The 20,965-nt window shown below is 34.4% G+C and overlaps 1 protein-coding gene across 1 annotated transcript in view; it reads left to right on the forward strand.

Moving 5' to 3' along the window:
* LOC105214263 (probable serine/threonine-protein kinase DDB_G0278845) overlaps positions 1-20,965 on the forward strand; it is a 104,048-nt gene that overhangs the window by 4,231 nt on the left and 78,852 nt on the right. Inside the window, exon 2 of the mRNA XM_054226217.1 lies at positions 646-4,407. Coding sequence (XP_054082192.1) covers positions 2,363-4,407 — 2,045 coding nt within the window. The 5' untranslated portion in view covers positions 646-2,362. The remainder of the gene's footprint in view (positions 1-645; positions 4,408-20,965) is intronic.

Consider the following 20,965-nt stretch of genomic DNA (forward strand, 5'->3'; position numbering starts at 1 on the left):
TTTACAAATTATGACTATTCGATACTCAATTTCTAAGCTAATAAGGCATTAATTTAATTTGACGACCTTATCTGAAGCACATTGATGATTTAGTTTTTAAATAAATTTGTTTTTGCAAAATTAAACAAAAAATGATTTCGTGGTTATAATTATCAGTTTAATATCTTTCCGAACGTAAATATAATTCTTCATAATTTTCTAAAATTTTGTAAAATACGAATATTAATTTACAAATAACTATTTTACAGTTGTTTTACTAAAAAAATATTAAGATCCATATTTAGATACGAAACAAGCATATTTCGCGATTATTTACCATCACAATTTATTTTTAAAACAAACCATAGCATTAAAATAATTATTTTAAATATTTATTTAAAAGTTTTATTTTTTTAAATTCTTTGCTTTTAACTTAATAATAGAAAAATATGATTTAATAAAAAATAGGTCTTTCATATAGAATTAATTGTATGATGTTTTAATGATAAATTAATGTGTGAAAATTGTTTTATAAACTTTAAATTATTATTTTTAATATCTTTTTTGATTTATTTAGTTTTTGCAATTGAAAAAAGCAATAACTGTGTGAATATCTCAAAATCTTGTAATTTGTGTCTAACTTACGATTCATCCCTCTCTATTTAGTGTTACTTAACAAAGGCTCCAAATGAGTGCATAAGTAAAACAAAAAGCATTTGAAAAAAAAAAACAAAAACATTGCAATAATAACTGCAACAGCAATTTACACAAGTACTAGTGAGTGGTGAAAAGGAAAGGTGAGTAAATCCTCACCAATTTGAACAAAAGAGTAATTCAAGCAAATCATAAAAATATATAAAACAAAGTAAGAAATCGAAAACCTTTCACTGACACCCGAAAAGTAAAAATACAGACACATACATACTTGCAAACATATGTACGTGTTTAAAAATAGACAAAATTCAAAGCGACAAAACAAAAATAAAACCAACCGAAATATAACAAATACATACATATATGTATATGTGTATACTTGTAAAAGCAACAATAACAAACAGTGCAGTGATCCAGGTGCAGTGACGTTAGCAGAAATCCTAACAACAACAAATACACATAAACGAAAAGTGCGCTTTCATTGCAACGCAGCGCTTGTGATCTATTTAGTTTTGATTATTTTTCAACTTCATGCCACATTTTCGGTTGAGTACCACCGCCTTTCCCAAAGTGCTGCCCATTGCTACGCCTGCGCATGTGTGCTAATGTGCCTGCCTGCCTACCCCACTAAGCAACCCGTAGCCTGGTCGCATGTGTGATGACGCGAGTGTGAAGTGTGATTTATTGAACGAACGTCAAGCGTGAAAAGTAAAACGTGAACCCAATTTTATAACAACAGCAACAACTGTATAGCTCCCTCCCTCAACAGCCTAGTGCGCGCGTGGTCGTGGTTAATCGGTGAGTTTCGCATACGCCTGCGAATTGGCATCCTAAATCGATATTTGAATGTCCGAGCGTGTGCGCAAAATGTAGCAAACTTTTCTTTTTAACGCGAGCGTGAAAACGAGTACAACACAGACGCAGCGCGCTGGACTTAGTGAATCGGGACTACATACAGAGTCGCGTCGCGGTCGGTCAGTTAGTTGTTGTCACTCTCAATAGACAACAGATACAGTTATATATACAAACGAGAGTATAGCGCATGCAGTGTTAATAAACCGCGTTTAGTGACCGGCAAAGTACCCAACTAACCTACATTCAAATTTAGACACAGACATTGGCGCAGCCACAGCCTCCGATATTATGGCCGTGCGCATCGCGTAGAAACAGGCTAACTAAAATAAAGCAAACGCGCCTGCGCCGTAGACAAGAATCTGCCAGCCTTCCAGCCAGCCAGCTTTGTGGTGGCAAAGGTGCTAAAACACGCCATTATTGCGAATATATACGAGCGCGCACATATGTAGCAAGGCGCGACGCGAATGCAGCCATAGTAAATTTGAAAATCAACTGACCAAAAGGCGGTGAGCGGTGTGTGGAGCTGAAAGTGCGGTGGCAAACAAGTTTAGTGCTACTAAAAGTGCAGCTACGACAACGGACCGCAAACAAAAAGTGACCTACAAATACAGGTTTTCATTTGGTTATTGTGACGACCGACAACAACGGTCTGAACTAGAGCCATAGCCAGAGCCAGAACAACAGCAGCCAATATAAACAACATAAACAACAAACGATCTACACAGCTGTAGTTATACATAGCATACATTGACTAGCGATAAAGCATAGCTACTAGCCGTACTAGTATAGAGTGGACTTGGGCGCAGCAAGTAAGACGACGGACCACGGAGATAGACGACAAGAGAATCGCGTGTATACCTAGGCAAAACCAGCTATGGCAACGTCAACCACACCAACAACAATAATGTCTACAACGGTGCCGGCAATGCCGTTGAAAAAAGCTGGACCGCCCGTCCCACCGAGGCCATCGCATGCAGGCTCACACGCAGCGGGTTTATTGAAAACACAACGCAGCGGAGAATCAGTTATGAATGCTGCTGCGACAGCGCCGATACAGAATCGTGTTGCGACAACACCAACAAATACCACAACAGGCACATCAATGGCATCACCAACAGCGACCAGTTCTACTGCGACTTTGTCTTCGAGTGGTCGCGTGAGTGTTGGCAATGTGAACACAGCTGAGGCGACGCAGCACAATTTACAACATCCGATTATACAGAAGAAACCAACGTTGAGCTCAGTTGGAGCCGGAGCTGGCGGTCGTACGGTTATTTATAAGTCGCCCTCAATGAGTGCACCCAAACGTCCGGAAGCACTATCGCCCACAGCAACCAACAATACTACTACTAACAGACTCGGTCCGAAGCCACCGTTAAAGCTACGCAAGGCACCAGATATACCAACAATGAAACCGAAAGCAACAACTCCGTTGCAAAATGAAGCCACAACTCCAGTGGAAAAGGAAGGTAATGCCACCAAAGTGCCTGTTAATAGTGTGTCCGGTAAAAGTCCAGTACCACTGCCAGCTGTCACAATGAGTGCTACAGACATGAGCAACGGCGGTGGTGATGTCGTTATCGTCCAAACTTCGGCCAGCGCCGTCAATCTCAGTCGCCATCACTCCATGGGTAGTGGCTCGCCCAAATCACAATCACAGACTAGCAGTCTGAAGGATACACGTCTCAGTCTAGGACGCGCTGATTTCGAACGCGTTGGCAAGATACAGCTCGATCAGTTGCCGACATCGGTGCAACCCTTACCGCGTCCACGTAAAATTGTTAAAGTGCCTGTCGCTACGCTTGACTTGGATGATTCTACCATCAACACTGGTACACAATCGAACTCATCCGGTGTGAGCATTTTTCGCCGTTCTAAAACTACACTCGATAACTTTACATCACGTGCCAATATCACCACAATCAATACGGGTGGTGTAGCCAATACTTTTCTCGGTGGCAAGACAGTTGAGCTCAAGAACAATTTGAAGAACGCAGCCGAACGTTTGTTTTCTGAAATCATGGTTAACCAACAGCGTCATGGCAATGACTCGCCTGTAATAACAAAACACGAGCCTGCTCTGCAACATCAGGCTACACAGCATAGCGTAGCCGCTGGTGGCACCTCGGTAACTGTCGTTACAACCGGTGAACTGGTCAATAATTGTACACGCATAAATATCAATACGAATGACGGCACTCAGGACACGGCTGGAAACATCGAAAATATGTTAAAGTCACCGGAGAAGAAGACAGCTTTCCATGAGATACTCATATCCGAATTGGCGGCAATGCGTGACAGAAGCAGCTCCATGGAGAATTTGACTAGCGCCGAAACACCTAAAATGTTTAAAAGAGAGCAAACGCTACTAAGCAGTCCAGTATCGGAGCCGATCACCAAGTTGACAACAACAAACTCAAATGAGGCAACAACACCAATAACAGCAACATCAAAAGTTTCATTAAGCAGCAACATTTCGAACAACAGCAACAACGACATCGTCAACAACAAAACACGTCAGCGGTGCAATTCCATTGAAGATGTGGATCCCGACACAGAGGATGTCGATGCCGACAATGTAGAAGACACCGAAGATGGTGAAGAAGATGATATGCAAAAGCATAATCGTAATAATAAATTGAACGGTGTTGGTACACCTCGAAAGCGTTGCCCTTCAGGCTGTTCGTCCGATTCTTCGCCATATGGCACTGAACGTTCGGCGCGTATACGCACATCCGATTGGATTGAGGTAGGCGATAATGGCAAAGAGGTCACCATGACCAGCTGTCACATCAGTTTGGAGGATTCGGGTTTGGAGGATGAAGAGCGTTTGGATGAAATGTCATCACTGGGCGTTGGCGATTCTTGGGATAGTGTAAAGGAGGCAGAAAATGTCAAACGGTGTCGCACTGTGAAGAGGTGAGTTCACATTTATTTATTATTGGTACAAATTATGCGAGTATTTATGACAACTTTTTTTTTCATTTTTTTTTTTTATTTTTTTTTTTTGAACCATCAACATCTCAAGAATATTGTGTTAAAGTCAAAGTCAGGTCATTCGGAGAAAAACTAACGAAGTTACAGCAGGTTGAATAACGGTACCTCCAGCTATCTGCGCTGAGTGTACAAAACATTGAATCGATTTTCCCAAATATGTCATTTTTAAAGTCGGTGACCAGCCTACAGAAAAAACTACTGCATCGATCGTTTTGAAATTTTGAACAAATATTCTACATATATATAGCTCTCGAATGACGTCGAGTTTTTCCAAAAATTTTAATTACTAACAATTTTACAATAACAAATAGGTCGAATTTTTCGTCTAAAATTGTCATTTTGGTTTGGTTTGAAAACTCGACGTCAGTTGAAAGACAAACTAATAAACTAAAGAAAGCATTTTGATTTTTTGGTTTCGGATGATCCAGTGATGCTGTAGGCTGGTCACCGCACAACAACTTTTTTTCGAGGTGCCTGGAGAGATCGACGATAAATCCGCTATTCGTCGCTATTTTTCGATAAAACTTTTTTTAAGTATCCCCCAAATGTTGTACTTTAATATAATAATAAGTAAAATAAACCTACAGCTATAATTTTTTCGAAAAAAAATCATGAAAAATGGTCTTTTTTCGACGAAACAAACCTTACCCGGATAGAATATACACATTTTCTTTACGTATGTAGACGAGTCAACTCGGATGCATAAACGGATTTAGAGTTAAGTTGAACGTCTGATTTTTTGTGCCGGTGTATATTGTTTTGACAAATTGCATATACAGGGTTCCCGTATTGCCAATTTTTCGCTAAAAACCCCCCAGTTTTTTGCAAAAACTTCGACGAGTGGGTAGTCGGTTTTCGTAGAAAAACCGGTTTTTTTTGGGTCGGTCAGTGGTCGGTTTTGATCGTGCATTTCTGCCCGAACACTTCTTAACCGATTTATGCCACCCCTTATATCTGGAAAATACGTACATATTTATAATACGTGGCAGCCCTCAATTTAATTCAATTCAGAATTTACCTCGAGTAGAGTATTTGCCGTTTATGCTTATAGGCTTTACGCATGTAGAATATAACCGTGTAGAAATGAAGCATAAACGTAGTAACAGTTAGCAATGAGCTTTAAGTTAGGTCAGAACCTTTAATTGAAAATGGATGTTTCTTAACTTTAGACGAGTTGGAACAATAAATAATATACAAAAATATAAAATAATATCAAGGCTCAGCATATTTTCCCTCCGATTTACAGCTAGTTGCATATGTCTGCAATCTCTGCTATCTATTTTTACATTTACTATGTACAGTATACTCTCGAAAAGTAAATCGATTGGTATTTTGGGTAATTTACTTTTTCGAATAATTTACTTTTCCAAATATGTACATAAATTATCTGTTTTTATAATATTAAATGCATTTTTAAACTTAAAAAATTCATTCATTTATTTGATTCAATAAAACATATGGATTCACATGACAAACATATTTACATTTACATACATATATATGTATTTACTATGAAGAGAAAAAATCTTGAATATTCTTTTGTTTTTTTTCTTTTGCAATATATTTTCTGACCATTTTTGTACGACAATTCAAAAAGTCTGACACCTGATTTGCATCGTTTTCATTTTTAAACTCTCCTACTTGTTTATTTACTAAAAAGACGCGATAAACAAGAGAGTAAGTGTTTTTGCAACATCGTAAAAAACGCTGCTTGCTTCGTTTCGAATTTTTTATTCACACTCTCTGAAAAGTAAATTAAAAAATTTACTTTTTCGAGGTGCATGTGTAATCTTAAAGATGATTAACTTTTCCGCGATTATTTACTTTCTGAGAATTTACTTTTCGAGAGTATACTGTATATGCACTTGGCCCTTTTCGATGGCAAACATTTTCCATCCTGTTTCCTGTCAATCGTTTTTTATCTGCTTTAATTTTTAATTCGTACATGTCTGCAGATAGCTCCATACATACATACATGCAAAGATAAATACAAAAGTATGTAAATAAAAGATTCCAGAAGTGCTAAAAAACTTGCCCTTTAAATAAGTCAACAGCAGCAACAAAGTGGACAACTGCTGCATACTGATGTTTGATTAGTTAAGGATATTTGTTTACTCTTCGTGGCATGATCGATCGTTGGCGAGCGCATACGGATGTTTACCGCAAGTCAGTTCACATTACATAGTACACATATATGTATATACATATATACATACATATATAGATATATGCAAACATACTTACATATGCACATAGTGCTTGCATTTCGTCTGTCAATTCTCTGCTTGCACTTACCATTATTCAGAGAATCGCGTCTGCCGGCATTTAATTAAGGTTGATAAACTGTGGCTGCAATGATGTTAACTTAAATATTATTTACGAAAATTGAACCCGTAGGCACGGCGGGCTATATGCATATGCGTATATACGTATGTATATGGTTGTTGTAACTAAAAAATCTGCAGCGCTTGCTGTTTTATGCTCTGCACATGAATTGCATAGTTACACACATCCACACATACATATGTATGTGTATTTTGCGATAAGATACCACAAAATATTGTTTTTCATTTTTCATTTCAAATATGTTTATTATTATGTGTATTTTGTGGCAAGACAGGAAACCTGCAATGCGGCAACTGCAAGTGAATTTGCAGTCAAATGTCAGGTAGTCACTTTGCAGTCACACAACACACAACAATACTCATACATACATATGTACATATCAGACCAAAAGCAAGCATAATCTCTGAATAAACAATATATTCTGTATTTATATATATGTATGTATGTAACTGCTTGTTTGTCCATATCAATTGGCAGCATCTTTATTTGAAGTCGAGCAATGTGTTCTACAGTAGAAGGCGTGTGAGCCATAGTAGGCGTCACTGAATGGTGTATCGAAATAATTGTGATTTACGAGTCGCGCGCATAACTACAAACAAACATATCCATACATAAATATATACATACCACATTTGTTACATTTACGTAATTACAATATATAATGCTCTACTGTTTGGCGCTATAGTGTGCGGGTGTTTTCAGGTGCGCATCAATTTTTTCCATCTTGACAATTTCATGCTGTTTTACACTTAATTTAACTTGTTGTATTTTTTATTTCAGTATTTTTTTGCATATTTATGTGTCTCAGTTGAAGTGTTATAATTCGTGTTTGAACGCTGTGAACCTGTGCATCGCTCACCTACTTACATACACACATATACACCTGATATATATTTATATGTTTGTTGGTATTTTCCACTGCACGTGTGTGTATTGTCATATAATTACAAGTTGTTAGTGGTGAAATAATTAAATAAACAGTATTGTGTACGTAAATATAAACATTGACATACACAGAAAAATACAAATACATACATATACTACAAATTCCGCCAACTCTTCTGAAGCGACTTTGTTTCGTTTGTTGGGTACAGATTCCAGCGCAAATCTGCCCAGTCGGAAAATTTTGTTCAAGTGAAACTAGTTTGAGATCTGAGATTTTTAGTGAAGCAAATTTTCAGTGAAAAAAGCTTTTTTTTTTAATATACATATTGCTGTTGAACAAAAAGTTTAAGTGCTATCTTTCTATCAAGAAAACATCGCTAAAATAACAAACAACAAGTAAGGAAAGCCTAAGTTCGGGTGCAACCGAAAATTTTATACACTCGCAATTTATTGCTATATTTTTATTAAGATAACACACAATTTGACCCATATATTCGGCATAAAGCCCAATAGAGAAATGAAAATCATCATATATAGTACATAGGCTGAGGTAATTCCTGAACCGATTTCCCTCATTTTCATTACCAACATACATTATGTCTGAGAGCATATGCTCATTTAATTTGGCTACGTTATTTCACATATTAACCGATTTATAAGCTATTAAGCCCATCGTAATTTTGATCGTATAATTAGCTATATGAGAGCTAGAGCCATTTCTGGTACAGAGATAGACTATTAGACGAAAAAGATTTCCTCTGAATTAAATTAAGTTATCTGAGAAATTTAACGATATTTTCGGTGAAAAATTACCTGACTGAGTTCTTCATATTCGATATCAGAGGCATTGAAAAGTTATAGTCCGATTTCGACAATTTGTTCACAAGTGACGCCACGGATCATATACAGTATTTGTGTAAACTTTTATTTTGCTATCTTAATTGGTTCCTTATGTATATATAATAAAGTGTAAAGGAATCACTGAGTTGTATGGGAAGTTGTCGTGGTTGTGAACCGATTTTATCCATTTTCCACACGTGTCATCAGGATGTCAAGAAAATATTATATACCGAATTTCATTGAAATTTGTCGAGAAGTTACTGAGATATGGTTTTTATCCATAAGTGGGCGTTGTCACGACCATTTTCCATTTTGTAAAAAAAAAATCTGAGTGCAGCTTCTTTTTGCTGTTTCTTTTGTAAAATTTAGTGTTTCTGAGGTTTTTCGTTAGTAAGTTAACGCACTTTTAGTAATTTTCAACCTAACCTTTGGGGACGGGGTCATGCCCACTTCCCCAAAAAAATTACATCCAAATATAGCCCTTACTATGACGATCCTTTCTATCAAATTTTACGTTTATAACTTTATTTATGGCTTGGTTACGACATTTTATGTGTTTTCGGTTTTCGTCATTTTGTGGGTGTCGCAGTGGTCCGATTTTGCCCATTTCCGAAAGCAACTCTCTCACGGTCCCAAGGAACATGTGTGCCAAATTTTGTCAAGAAAATTACGGACGAACAGACAGACATTCGGATTTTGACTCATCTCGTCGCCCTGATCATTTTGATATATATATCCCAATATTTAACTCGTTTAGTTTTATGACTTACAAACAACCGTTATGTGAACAAAACTATACTACTCTCTTGGTAACTTTTGTTGCGAGAGTATAAAAATGTGAAATATCAACCGCTTTCCGCATTCCGTGAGGTTAGAGAAATATAAGCAACTTCAACTATAGAATTGCAATTTGAACAATCTCAAATAAAGGGTTGGTCATATTTATGCCAGTGATTCTACCAATCGTCGAAACACTTCGAAAAAACACGATTTTTGGTATAGCCTTTAATTATTTTTGACTTTCTAAGATGTGTAAGTCTATATTGAAATTACGCGACGCACATAAATGTCCTTGGCTCTGATTGCGGTGCTAGAAGCAGACTATTTTTGTAGAAATCCTACTATTCATGGTAAACCTATTTTTACTAAACTTTTTACTAGCTTTCGAGTAATGGTTTGGAAAAATCGTTATTTGTTTACAGTTCATATACCTTTACCTTAGCCCGATATGACGTAGCGAATGAACTTGATATATTGTAGCTTTTGTCTGATTTTATGGAAACAATATTTTTAATTAACTTGGAAAAAGTATCTAAAAATACAGATAACTCTTGTTATTATCTCGTCTTTCCTTTTTAATAGATGAAAAAATTTCACTTGGATCTGAAACTGTCTCAATATGTACGTAGTACTCAAAAACAAGTAGCATTTTCTCATGAGAGATCAGTGTAATACGGAATGTCTAGTTTCTAACAATATTGTGTCATATTTAAATGTAAATGTTTATAAAAGTTGATTGCCCAAAGTGCATTGTATTCTCTTGGAGAGCTTAAAAACACACTTAAAAGTATAAAAGATGCTTTAAAGAAGAAAAACATACTTACATTAAACACCTGTGAACGAATACACTCCGGAGCTAGTAACAAATATTGATATTCATTACTTTTTTCTTATTTATTTTTCCTTTATGAACGAGAATGCATAAATGTATGTACATTGTCTGCATATATGTATGTACGGATGAATATACTCAATCAATGGCTGGCTGACAAGGTTTTGATATGCAAATAGCAAGCGCTTTTATATAATGCATATTTACTCACGTTGAATACTTGCAAAGTAGTGCAACTATGCATTTTTTATTGCCTTTTTATTTGGACTAGAACAAATTGAATGGAATTTACTTGAACACCAATAACAACTTAGTTAGAGCTTTTGTCAACGTTCGTTAGCAATAATATAATTCTTTGTGTTTGCATATATAGTGTGTACTAAAAAAATATGTATATAAAATATACAGTTGCGGTCATATTAATAGAAGCGATCGTTTTAATTTAAATTTTACGCCAGTTTTGCTAAAAATAATTTAACAAGTAATATGAATTTTTAAGACTTAAAATATTTTAATTCTAGATTTATATTTTAAAATGCCTTTAAATAATTATTTTGACTAAAAATTACTTTAAATATATTTTCATTAAATAATTTTTATTTTATAATATATGCATAACGAGCACTAGCTTTTGAATTTTCTTAACATTTTTAAGTCGTTTCAGGACTGAACTTATTCAAGACTTTTTTGGGACTAGTTGCGAACTAAATAGTTTAAATTTTAATTTTTTTTAAACACACATATGTGTGCATACTAAATTTCAGTGCTGTAGCAAATTTCTAAAATAAAATCACTGTGATTCTATTTATATGAACACTGACTGTTGTCCTTTGCAAGCAATTGCACTGCTGTAGGTTTGCTGTCAGCCGACATAATGCTGATGAGCTGAACAATCAAAGCTGACACCATACAGTGGCAATTCCTTAGAGCTTCATATTTTTCTGCAACACAAACACAACAACTTACAACAAACAATCTGATGTTGCTACATACATATTTGCGCATAACCAGCTCACGCCCGCCAACTTACAAACTGTTTGTCTTTTCTGCACCGCTTCGTTAGTTCAGTGGCTCCGCAGCACTTGCAATGCTCCTCTTCGTCGTTTGAGTACCCAGATATTTGTTTTGATATGCGACGTATTTGCTTAACGGATTATGTGAACTTTAAACGCGTCAGCGAGTCACAAACGTAAACTTGTTTGCTCGCGTACGGCTTGGAGGTGCGTCTGCTTTGTTGCTCGCTTTGCGCTGCTGATGTGCGCCAGTCTCCAACTGAAGGTGTGAGTTTTGGTGTACACTGTAAATGATGAGTGACTTTTGCGATAGCGTGTACAACAACAACAAGTGAAATATATGAAATCACAAAAAATAATAAAAACATAAATGTTGTAACTCCATATTGATCGCCCTGCTTTGCCCATGACTCAGTTCATTTGGTATTTTGCGCTGAATTTTGCTTTTATTGGCAAACTTGTTCTTGTGCTTTTTTTCACAATAAATAATTAAATAAATATGTATGTATGTATATAGTTTTGTCATGCTACATTGATAAAATTATTCATATGCCATGCTTCACTACCGCAACTACACACATACAAACATACATACACATGTATATCAGGCTATACAAATATCAACCTACATTTTCGTTATACTCTTTTCGTGCTTGTATGTATGTGTGTTGCTCTGTGTGTACATTTTAATTGGCGCGTATACGTGAAGTTCGCTGATGCGTGACTTACGTGTATGTGGAAAAGTTTGTATGTATGTTTGTATATAGTATTTATCTGAAAGTTCTATATCCGCAAACAATCATACACTAATTACATATATACATATGCATATGCAGTTACACATCTACTCTCATGCATATGTTTGTTCTTATTGTTGTTATTATCTCGTTGGTAGCTTATTGACTGCCCCGTTTGATGCCATCGATTATTCATACTGACCGCACTGAGCTCACGTAGCAACCCGAATTCTAGTTCTAACTACTCTCAGCGTGAACAAAACGCGTAGATAAATGAACACATACAAGGCATATGCAATAATTATTACTTTGTAGGGGAAAACGAAGAAACAACGACTACAAAAAGTAAAAAGCCTTGGAGTATTAGAAAAACAGTATTTTCTGTCGGAAACAATAATATTTTTCGTCAAACAATTTTTAAAACTCCTCAATATGATGTTAAGCGTAATTTTAAACTCAAGATGTAATCAGAAACTCTCAGAAATCGGATTATAACTAAGCTTACTTCCCATACAAAGGTTATGTTGAAAAACATTAAAAATGCTTTAATTCAGTAAGGAATACCAACAGAAACCTTAAATTCTATTGTAAAGATGGTACAGAAGGGCTGCACTCAAATTTCGAGACTATATTTTAAATGGGCGTGGCTCTGCCCACTTATGGGTTAAAAACTATTTCTCAGAAACTACTCGACCAATTTCAACAAAATTCTGCTCGTAACATTTGCTTGGCATCCCAATGCTATACATATTTTGAAACTGGGAGAAATCGATTCACAACCACATCTACTTTCCTTATACCACAATTTTTAAATCCATCTGATTCGTTCACTTATCAATCTATAAATTAAGTACCAGTGAAGATATCGGAACAAAACGTTGCACAAAATCTGATTATAACATTTCAAGACCGCAGATACCGAACATGAGGGCCTCAGAGCTTGTGACCTGTGACGGAAAATATACTTAAATCTCTCAGATATTAAAAAGAAATTGAAAGAATATCTGTTTTTTCTACTAGTGTGCCTCCGTGCCAAATTGGGCAAAGTCGGATATTTGCTGTAGCCCCCATATACCTCCTATACGGATTTTCAAACTAACGGTGTTTATATCGTTAATATGACAGATATCTTAGCAAAATTAAGTGAACGTTAAATCTAGGATATAATGTAGCTAGGTGTCAAAAATAGTAAAAATCGATCCAGTAATTACCCTAGCCCCATATAAAATCTATAACGATTTTTGCTATTATAGTGGACTCATGTGTGTTATAATAAAATTAAATCAATAAAGTGCGAGAGTACAAAATGTTCGGTTACACCCGAACTTAGCCCTTCCTTACTTGTTACTTTCTAATTTTGCGCTTCAAATATTCTAGTTGCGACTAAAATTTATCTGACTAGTTCGTTTTCCATCTGTTGATTCTGATCTGTATTTATATTTACATTTAAGTAGACTAAGGTAGTACAATACTCACAATTACGATTAGTAACTGTTATTATTTATTGTTTTGACGCTACAATGCGTAAATCTATTGTTCGTATTCAAAATAAGTGACGATTGTTATCAATGTTTACGGACGTTTGAAGTGATACTAACAGCTATGCTTCAAAGCAAAACTCAGAAAAATATTTGTCCCGATCTCTTATCATATTGAACGCGAAATGTCATCTATACTGGAATCTTTATTATTACCTGAAAGAATGATCTCTGTATTTACGATTTCAAAATAATTTTATTCAATTCGTGGATAGGTGACTGCATTATAGACGAACCATTAAAAGGTCCAATTAATAGATCTTTTTCGAAGATGGCTTCTATTATCACGCCATCAGTGATGTTGTTAAAGTTTTGAATAGTAGGCGATTTTTCAGTGCAGACTTTAGACCTAAGAGAAACCAATTTCATAGGAAAAATCATGAGATGTTATACACTTACATTATGGTATATCTTTGTAGAGGTCGAAAATCGAGTTGAAAGAGGAGAAAACTCTTCAATTTAATTTTACTAAAACTATTGAACAAGCGAGCTTTGCTTTTGAAAGTTTAGTATTTTTTGATATTAAATAAATTGAAACAATTGGAATTGCATGTATGTATATAACATTGCATAAAGGTAAAATCTATTCTATTCCGTATACGAAGGTCTATGCTCACAAACCTCTTGAAGCTCAACTCATATGTTTAAATATTTTGCATGAAATCCATACGTGGAAATACAACAAGAAAATAATTATTAGTAATAATAGTAATTTGGCACTGGTTGAACTTCTTCTTTTACTGTTTCGCGTTGTTAAGTAGCTAATTATTTATATAATACGTGAAACTAAGGACATGAGATGTGTTTTCCGCTTGAGCTTCAGATATTGATATACAATGAATATATATATATATATGAATATACTTATATTAACTAAAAATATATGTACTTATAATGGTATATTGAATGAAAATGAAACCGAAAATCATAAAATTTATGTTGGTATATGTGTAGAGTAGCAAGCAGTAAACGAAAGGTGCTATTAAAGATAGGAAACTGAATATATTTGTTAAATAAAATTAATAATCATAAATTTTACAGTTTAAAACTTATCGTGTTACATTTATTAAGTTAGTTGCAACTAATTGATATGTTTTGTTTGCCATTTATAACAGTGTAATTGAAGCGATGAGTTAATAGTATGAATCAGATAAGACTCAAATATAAAATATCGGTATTAATGAATACATATTTAAAGTAAAAATGTAATACATGAAATAATATACGCTTTATTAATTCGGTACGTATTCCGCTTTGATCTAATTTATGGCATTTAGGAAGAAGTGTCATAGTCGAATTATTATCAAAAAGCGATCTGTAGTACGATTCGGCTTATGTTTGAGACATCGTGCAATGAAATTGAACTACTGTTGCGTTCAGGCACGATCCCACATTCAATCATAATCAATGGTTTAATGATTACTACTAAGCTTGTCACTTTATCAATTATAATCATTATTTGATAAGATTAGGTTCAAAGGCTATATCTCGCGACAGGTGATGCAATGGTTCCCACTTGAACAGCTAAAGACGCCGTTCCAAAATACTCTTGAGTATGGATCGCAAAAAAGATTTTATGTATCGCCGAAATGCTTGTCTATTCCGGCAAGTTTTTGGTTCGCCAATGCTATAGTTACTGAAATCTTTCAATATCAGTCTTATTAACACAGGGCACACGACTATTGCCAGTGAAGGTGAAAGTAAAACTTTTTAATTACAGGTATTTACTTGCGTTGCACTGTCGGCTAAAAGGGTCTCGAAAATTCTGTAACTCGAAGTCTCTCTAATTCGAAGTTCTTTGTGGATTATGGTGATTCGAGTTAGGGAAGTTCAACTTTATATACAGTATGTCAAGGAAGTGTTTTGACAATGGAACATATTTCTCTTGTCAAAACACTTTCTTGACATACTGTATGTGATGTATTGCCAGTGAGTTAGAATGGGTAAGACTCGTAGCGGTTTTTTGCATGTCATTCTTTTCTCTCAAGTTTTGAACTTTTCTTGCTTATATTACTCGCTAATTATGCTTGTTGTTGCCAGTATTGTATATGAGTAAGCTTAGTAAGAAATTATGATACCATAAACCATTTCATTTTTTACCTTGTATTTTTTATGTGATTTTGTTTTTCATTATCGGAAAGTAGGGAAATTTTAGTCAATTATATTTAACAGCTTTTTAGCGTTCGATTTACCTTTTTTATTTTGTGGTATGAAATCATTTCCGATGGGTTTTATAAGAGTTATTTTAAAGACCGAATTTTAGCAGGAAATTTGACTAGGTGTCAATTCTTGATTTTTGATGGACTGGGTATTTTCAATTAATTTTTTTTGTAGATTTGAATAATTTTGCGATTTTAAAATTATTTCAAGCACTCCATATGAACTATTTTTACTGCGTATGTACATATGTAAGTGCATAAATTTTATAAAATTCCTGTTTGAAGTCAACGTTGACTCCTGTCACTTCAAAAGCTTTGATATTTGAGAAATCAATTCCGGTTGCAAATAGACTATTGTTTATATGGCTATTAATACAAACTCAGGCCATACAAACATTCAAACTCATTTAAAGTCAAACAATGGTACAAAAACACACTTCCCTGTTGAACAATAGAAAATGTGGAAGTTGATGTGTCAAACGCTGATTTGCGAGCATTTCCTAAAATGCAAAAGCCAAACAAATCAGCGACTGCATATTTGTAGAGACAAATACATAGCATATACTAAATAAATGTGTCTAGTTACAGAAGCTTGCCAATAACCGTTGAAATGTGCACACAAAATCATAAAACGAGTTTTACAGTAGCATCTTTGCACTACTAAATATATTATTTTTCTATGAATAAATAATAAATATTATCAAACAGTAAAAAAATCGTTTGTATTTTACTACAACGCTTACGAATTGACAATCAAAGTGATGTTGCCAACCGTTCAATGAAACTCGGTTGCATGCTACAAAGGTTGTCCAGCTGCAACACACTGCTATTTAAATACATACATACGGCACAGAGCTATGCATCAGTTGCCTGTAGTGATGTTTAATAACCATTGCTACCGCTGCAATCGATTATTGCCGGTCACAGTTGCAACAGTTGCAATGGAAGGAAATGCTTCCACATAAATGTGGAAGACACACTCTCGTGCATATGTACATATGTATCAATGAGTCGTTGAATTATGAATGGTCGTAGCAAAAGCACAAATTGCAATTTTAAATTGAAAACGAAAAATACTATATTATTACAATAACACAACAACAACAACAGCAGTAGCAACAGCAATAACGATAAAAGTTGAAATAAAGCAAGTGATGGCATAATAATATGATGGTTTCGCATATCGCCGCAGTTTTGCAGAAATTATACCGATTGTGTGCAGTTTGTTGCGAAAAGTCGTAGGTTATTGGTCTGTGCGGTGCAGTTTGCGGTGGCAGCGATGAACAGCTGATAAAGCGCTGATGATGGGGTTTCATCGTTTTTCTTCACGTAAGCGTCGGTTCGTGGTATGACATGATATCTCGTTGGGCGTGTGTTGGAAACTTATTTCGAAATCTGTTAGATTAGTTGGATTATGCACTGCGGGCAGGTGCAGCTGAGTGTGCAAATACTAAAAATTAATGTGCGTAGCTTTTATGTTTGATTGGAGGTTATGTTATGTCATCACTTAAGTCAGCAACCTGAATATGTAAGAGATAAGATGTAAGATCGATTGAGTGAATCACATAGAATTACCGCAGGTTTTGATTTATATGAAACTTTGCATAAACAACTTTTTGTGGGCCTCCAATAACATTAGATTTAATGTCTCTTTTGGAAACTTTCTCAGGTTGACCATGAACGGTTTAATTAAAAAACACTGTTTGAAGGTCTTGGTTGTGAAACCAAATCCGAATATTTATAAAATATAAAAATGTATTCGTTCGTTTCGGATTTGAAAAGGCTATTCATAATCTATATCATCTTAAATCTAATCTAAGCGGATTCGAAAGATCCCTTTGAGGTATAACCATTATATAAACATTCTTCATCGTACATTTGATTTTCTACAGTCTCCTTGTACTAAGGTATGTATTCAAGTAGTAAGATTTGTTTAATATGTTCCGGCCCTTGGACCTTAATTGGTAGTGGAAGTCACACTTTTTCATTATAAAAATTCCCAACAATTTTGCGGTAAATTCTTTTTGGAGTACTTCCAAGATTATTCGTCCTCGCTTTAGACTCTATAGCGTAACTCGAACTAGCCTCTGCTTGTTGTATTACGTTACTTGGATCTTTTTATAATCAAGTATAGAATTGACCTAGCATGTTGTCGAATCTTATACAGTGCTATATTTGATTTATTCGGTTATCTCGGAGTAGGACAGCTTGTAGTAGGTTTAAGGGGTTATATACAGTTAGACTGCCGAAAAAAAGTGAATTTTCCAGAATTTTTTCTGAGAAAACTTTTTAATTTATTGATCCAAAAATTTATACACATATTATGGTATCTTTTAACTGTATTTTAAGACTTAGTACTAGTAAAAATATTTATTTGAAAAAGAGCTACAGCTGATCTCCCGGAACTCCTCTAAAAAAAAAAAACGTTTTGCGGTGACCACTATATCTCGGAACTGGATCATCCGAAATTAAAAAACCAAACAGATTTCGATAAAATAATGTTAAATCTTGTAATTAATCGAAGGAATAAGCAGAATAAAATTTTTTGACAAAATGGCGGATTCTCAAAAAAAAAATCGATTCTTCACCGAAATTTCAGCCTTAAATAGTTTATAAAAAAAAATATTTATCAGAGAGAAAAAATCTTCGATTAATTACTAAAAAATATATTTAAGAATGTCGTGTTAAAATTTGAGACTAATCGGTCTAGCCGTTTTCGAGTAATGTTGGTCACCGACTTTGAAAACACCATTTTGAGAAAAACGCGTTTAAAGTTTGGACCTTGTACTTAAAAGCACTCTGAAACGCCTTTTCAAATTTTTCATTTGCTTGTAACTTTGAAAATATTCACCGGAACGATATGAATACGATACGATTTTCTGTGTGTATTCTTAAATATATGTACATTAAGAAAATGAAATAAAAAAAATCGATTTTTTGAAAATTCTAACTGTATACATATAACCCCTTAATTCTCTTATTTAATTATCAATCGGTCTTTATTGCATCTTTCAATTTTACTTAGAGGTAAAAGACCGACTATTTTCAACTGAAAATAATTTACTTTGCTCTATCTTCGGTAGATGAAACTAGAATCTTCAATATGACTCCGTCAACCGTTAAAGTTGACCTCTCCTTCTCATATTTGTGGTAACCGAACTAATATTCATTGCAAAATCTTTATTGAAAACAGAGCAAAACCTGCTTTTGTAACTATGCATCTTTCAAATAATTGTTTTAAAGTCGAAAACAATTTACTCCAAACTTGAACCGTCTGTGGCCATCACAGGCCACTCCCAAACACAGGCAGTGCACACATTGCTGCGCTACTTTTGGGGAGAGCAACTATTATGCAGTTATTTAATCGATATATTTGACATGATAGTTTTCAATGATAACTATTTTTATGCCACAACAACGGCCAGCAAAATTGTAATAATTTATCAGCAGCTAAAAATTTCACAGTTTATCTGTGCATACGTATGCTTGTGGATAATTATACACTTGTATATACATATGTACATACTTACGTATGCAGACATGCGAAAGAGAAGAAAATTGTAACAATTTGTAATCATGCTACTGCAGACTGCCGCATTTGCCACAATAAATTGTTGTTCATATAAATATGGACACCCATGCATGCCCAGCTGCATGTGTGTGTACAACCTGCAAACAAACTCTCCAAACTCCATTTCAAAGTGTTTAACATGAAATCTCAGCGATTTATTCAGCTACTTGTATTTTTCCAATGCACTATTTATTTTTTAGTTTTTATATTTATTTATTTTTTTCATATTACTATATATTTTTTTAGGTGTGTATGTACGTATTTGAATATAGTTACTTCATTGTTTACACTCTGCTTTGGTTTATTATTATAATTTTGATATTTTATGCTTTATTTTTCCATTTGGTTTTTATATTTTGTACTATGCTATGTGCTTGTGGCGCACTCCTACATGCGCTGATGACCAGCTGCTGGCATATTGGGAATTAAGAAATCATAGTTTGTCAGCAGTAATTATCGTTATCCACGTTTTTTATCCAACCTTTTCTTTTACTATTTTGTCATCACTTTGCTTTTTCTGGGCAAAGTTGTGATTGCAAAATTTTATATTTTTCACATTGTAAATTGCTATTGTTGAGCCATCGCGCAATGAAATATTGAAACTGAAGGTGTGTTTGGCGACATTTTTTTCATTTCATACATTCAAAATTTTTTAAGATTTGAACCAAGCCAATTTTTAAACATCTTTAAGATGAATTAACTTCCTTTATGTATATTACTTGGAATATATTTCCCTTCGTTCTAACCGATAACGACAGTTTCCATTACATTCCTCAGTTATATATAAACTGAAATCCTCTATTAAGTTAAGAACTTGATGGATCATTATAGAAAATGTTCCAGTTTTTTATGTTTTTTACCCACCAGAGAACATATATCATCTATTAATAATCATTGCCTACATTTAGGCGAAAAACGTATCTATATACTCATCGAACAATATTGTAATTTTTCAACTAGAGTTTTCTAGCTAAAACGAAAGGCCCGTATATCGCTATAATTTTTATGAAGACTCTATACAAACCAAGACAGTGTTCTTGTTTAGTTTCGATTTATTTCGAGATAAATAATATGCATATCCCTATATCCAAATGATTTCCTGGATCTTTCAATAATTTAACAGTTGCTTTTACAGTACTCCACGCAACTAATTGCTGAAAATAATTCCATTGACGACCTTACAGTGGAGCAATTTCTTCAATATGCTGCTTCGATAACTAAAATCTTCGAAAATTCCACTAAAAACAATTTATCATGCTTCCAATTTCTTTCATTTCCTTTTCAACAAAAATTGTCTCCTATTTCTCCGGCATTTGAAGAGCTAATCAAGCAAATTTAAAAATGAAATGAAAATTGAAAATCAGTTTTAAGATGAAGCACTAATCGTCGTCATTTGGTGTTTGCAATTAAAATCAATATTTGCTGATTTCAATTTGCCTTGTAGCCATAAAATTGTTAATTGTTAATCAAGCAAACGCCTAGTCGTCGCTTGACAATTAAAAAACCAATCGAATGTACAATTGAGATGAGCGCATGCGCGAGTATTTTATGGTGTTTTAACACAATGGGAGGTACAATAGCAATAAATTTATAGATGTTTTATAGATATTACACTATCGAGGTTTGTGATTGGTTAGCAAGTGCGTTTATAAATATTGGAAAAAATTGATCGAAATGACATTTCTTGGTAGATAAAAATCGTGTTTGCAACAGTTGTTTGAGGTGAAATAAATTAAAATTATATACCTTCCGTATTCTGTATCGTTTTTTTGTACCTTA

This window comes from Zeugodacus cucurbitae, chromosome 2 (assembly GCF_028554725.1).
Source record: "Zeugodacus cucurbitae isolate PBARC_wt_2022May chromosome 2, idZeuCucr1.2, whole genome shotgun sequence".
In the NCBI taxonomy this organism is placed as follows: domain Eukaryota; kingdom Metazoa; phylum Arthropoda; class Insecta; order Diptera; family Tephritidae; genus Zeugodacus; species Zeugodacus cucurbitae.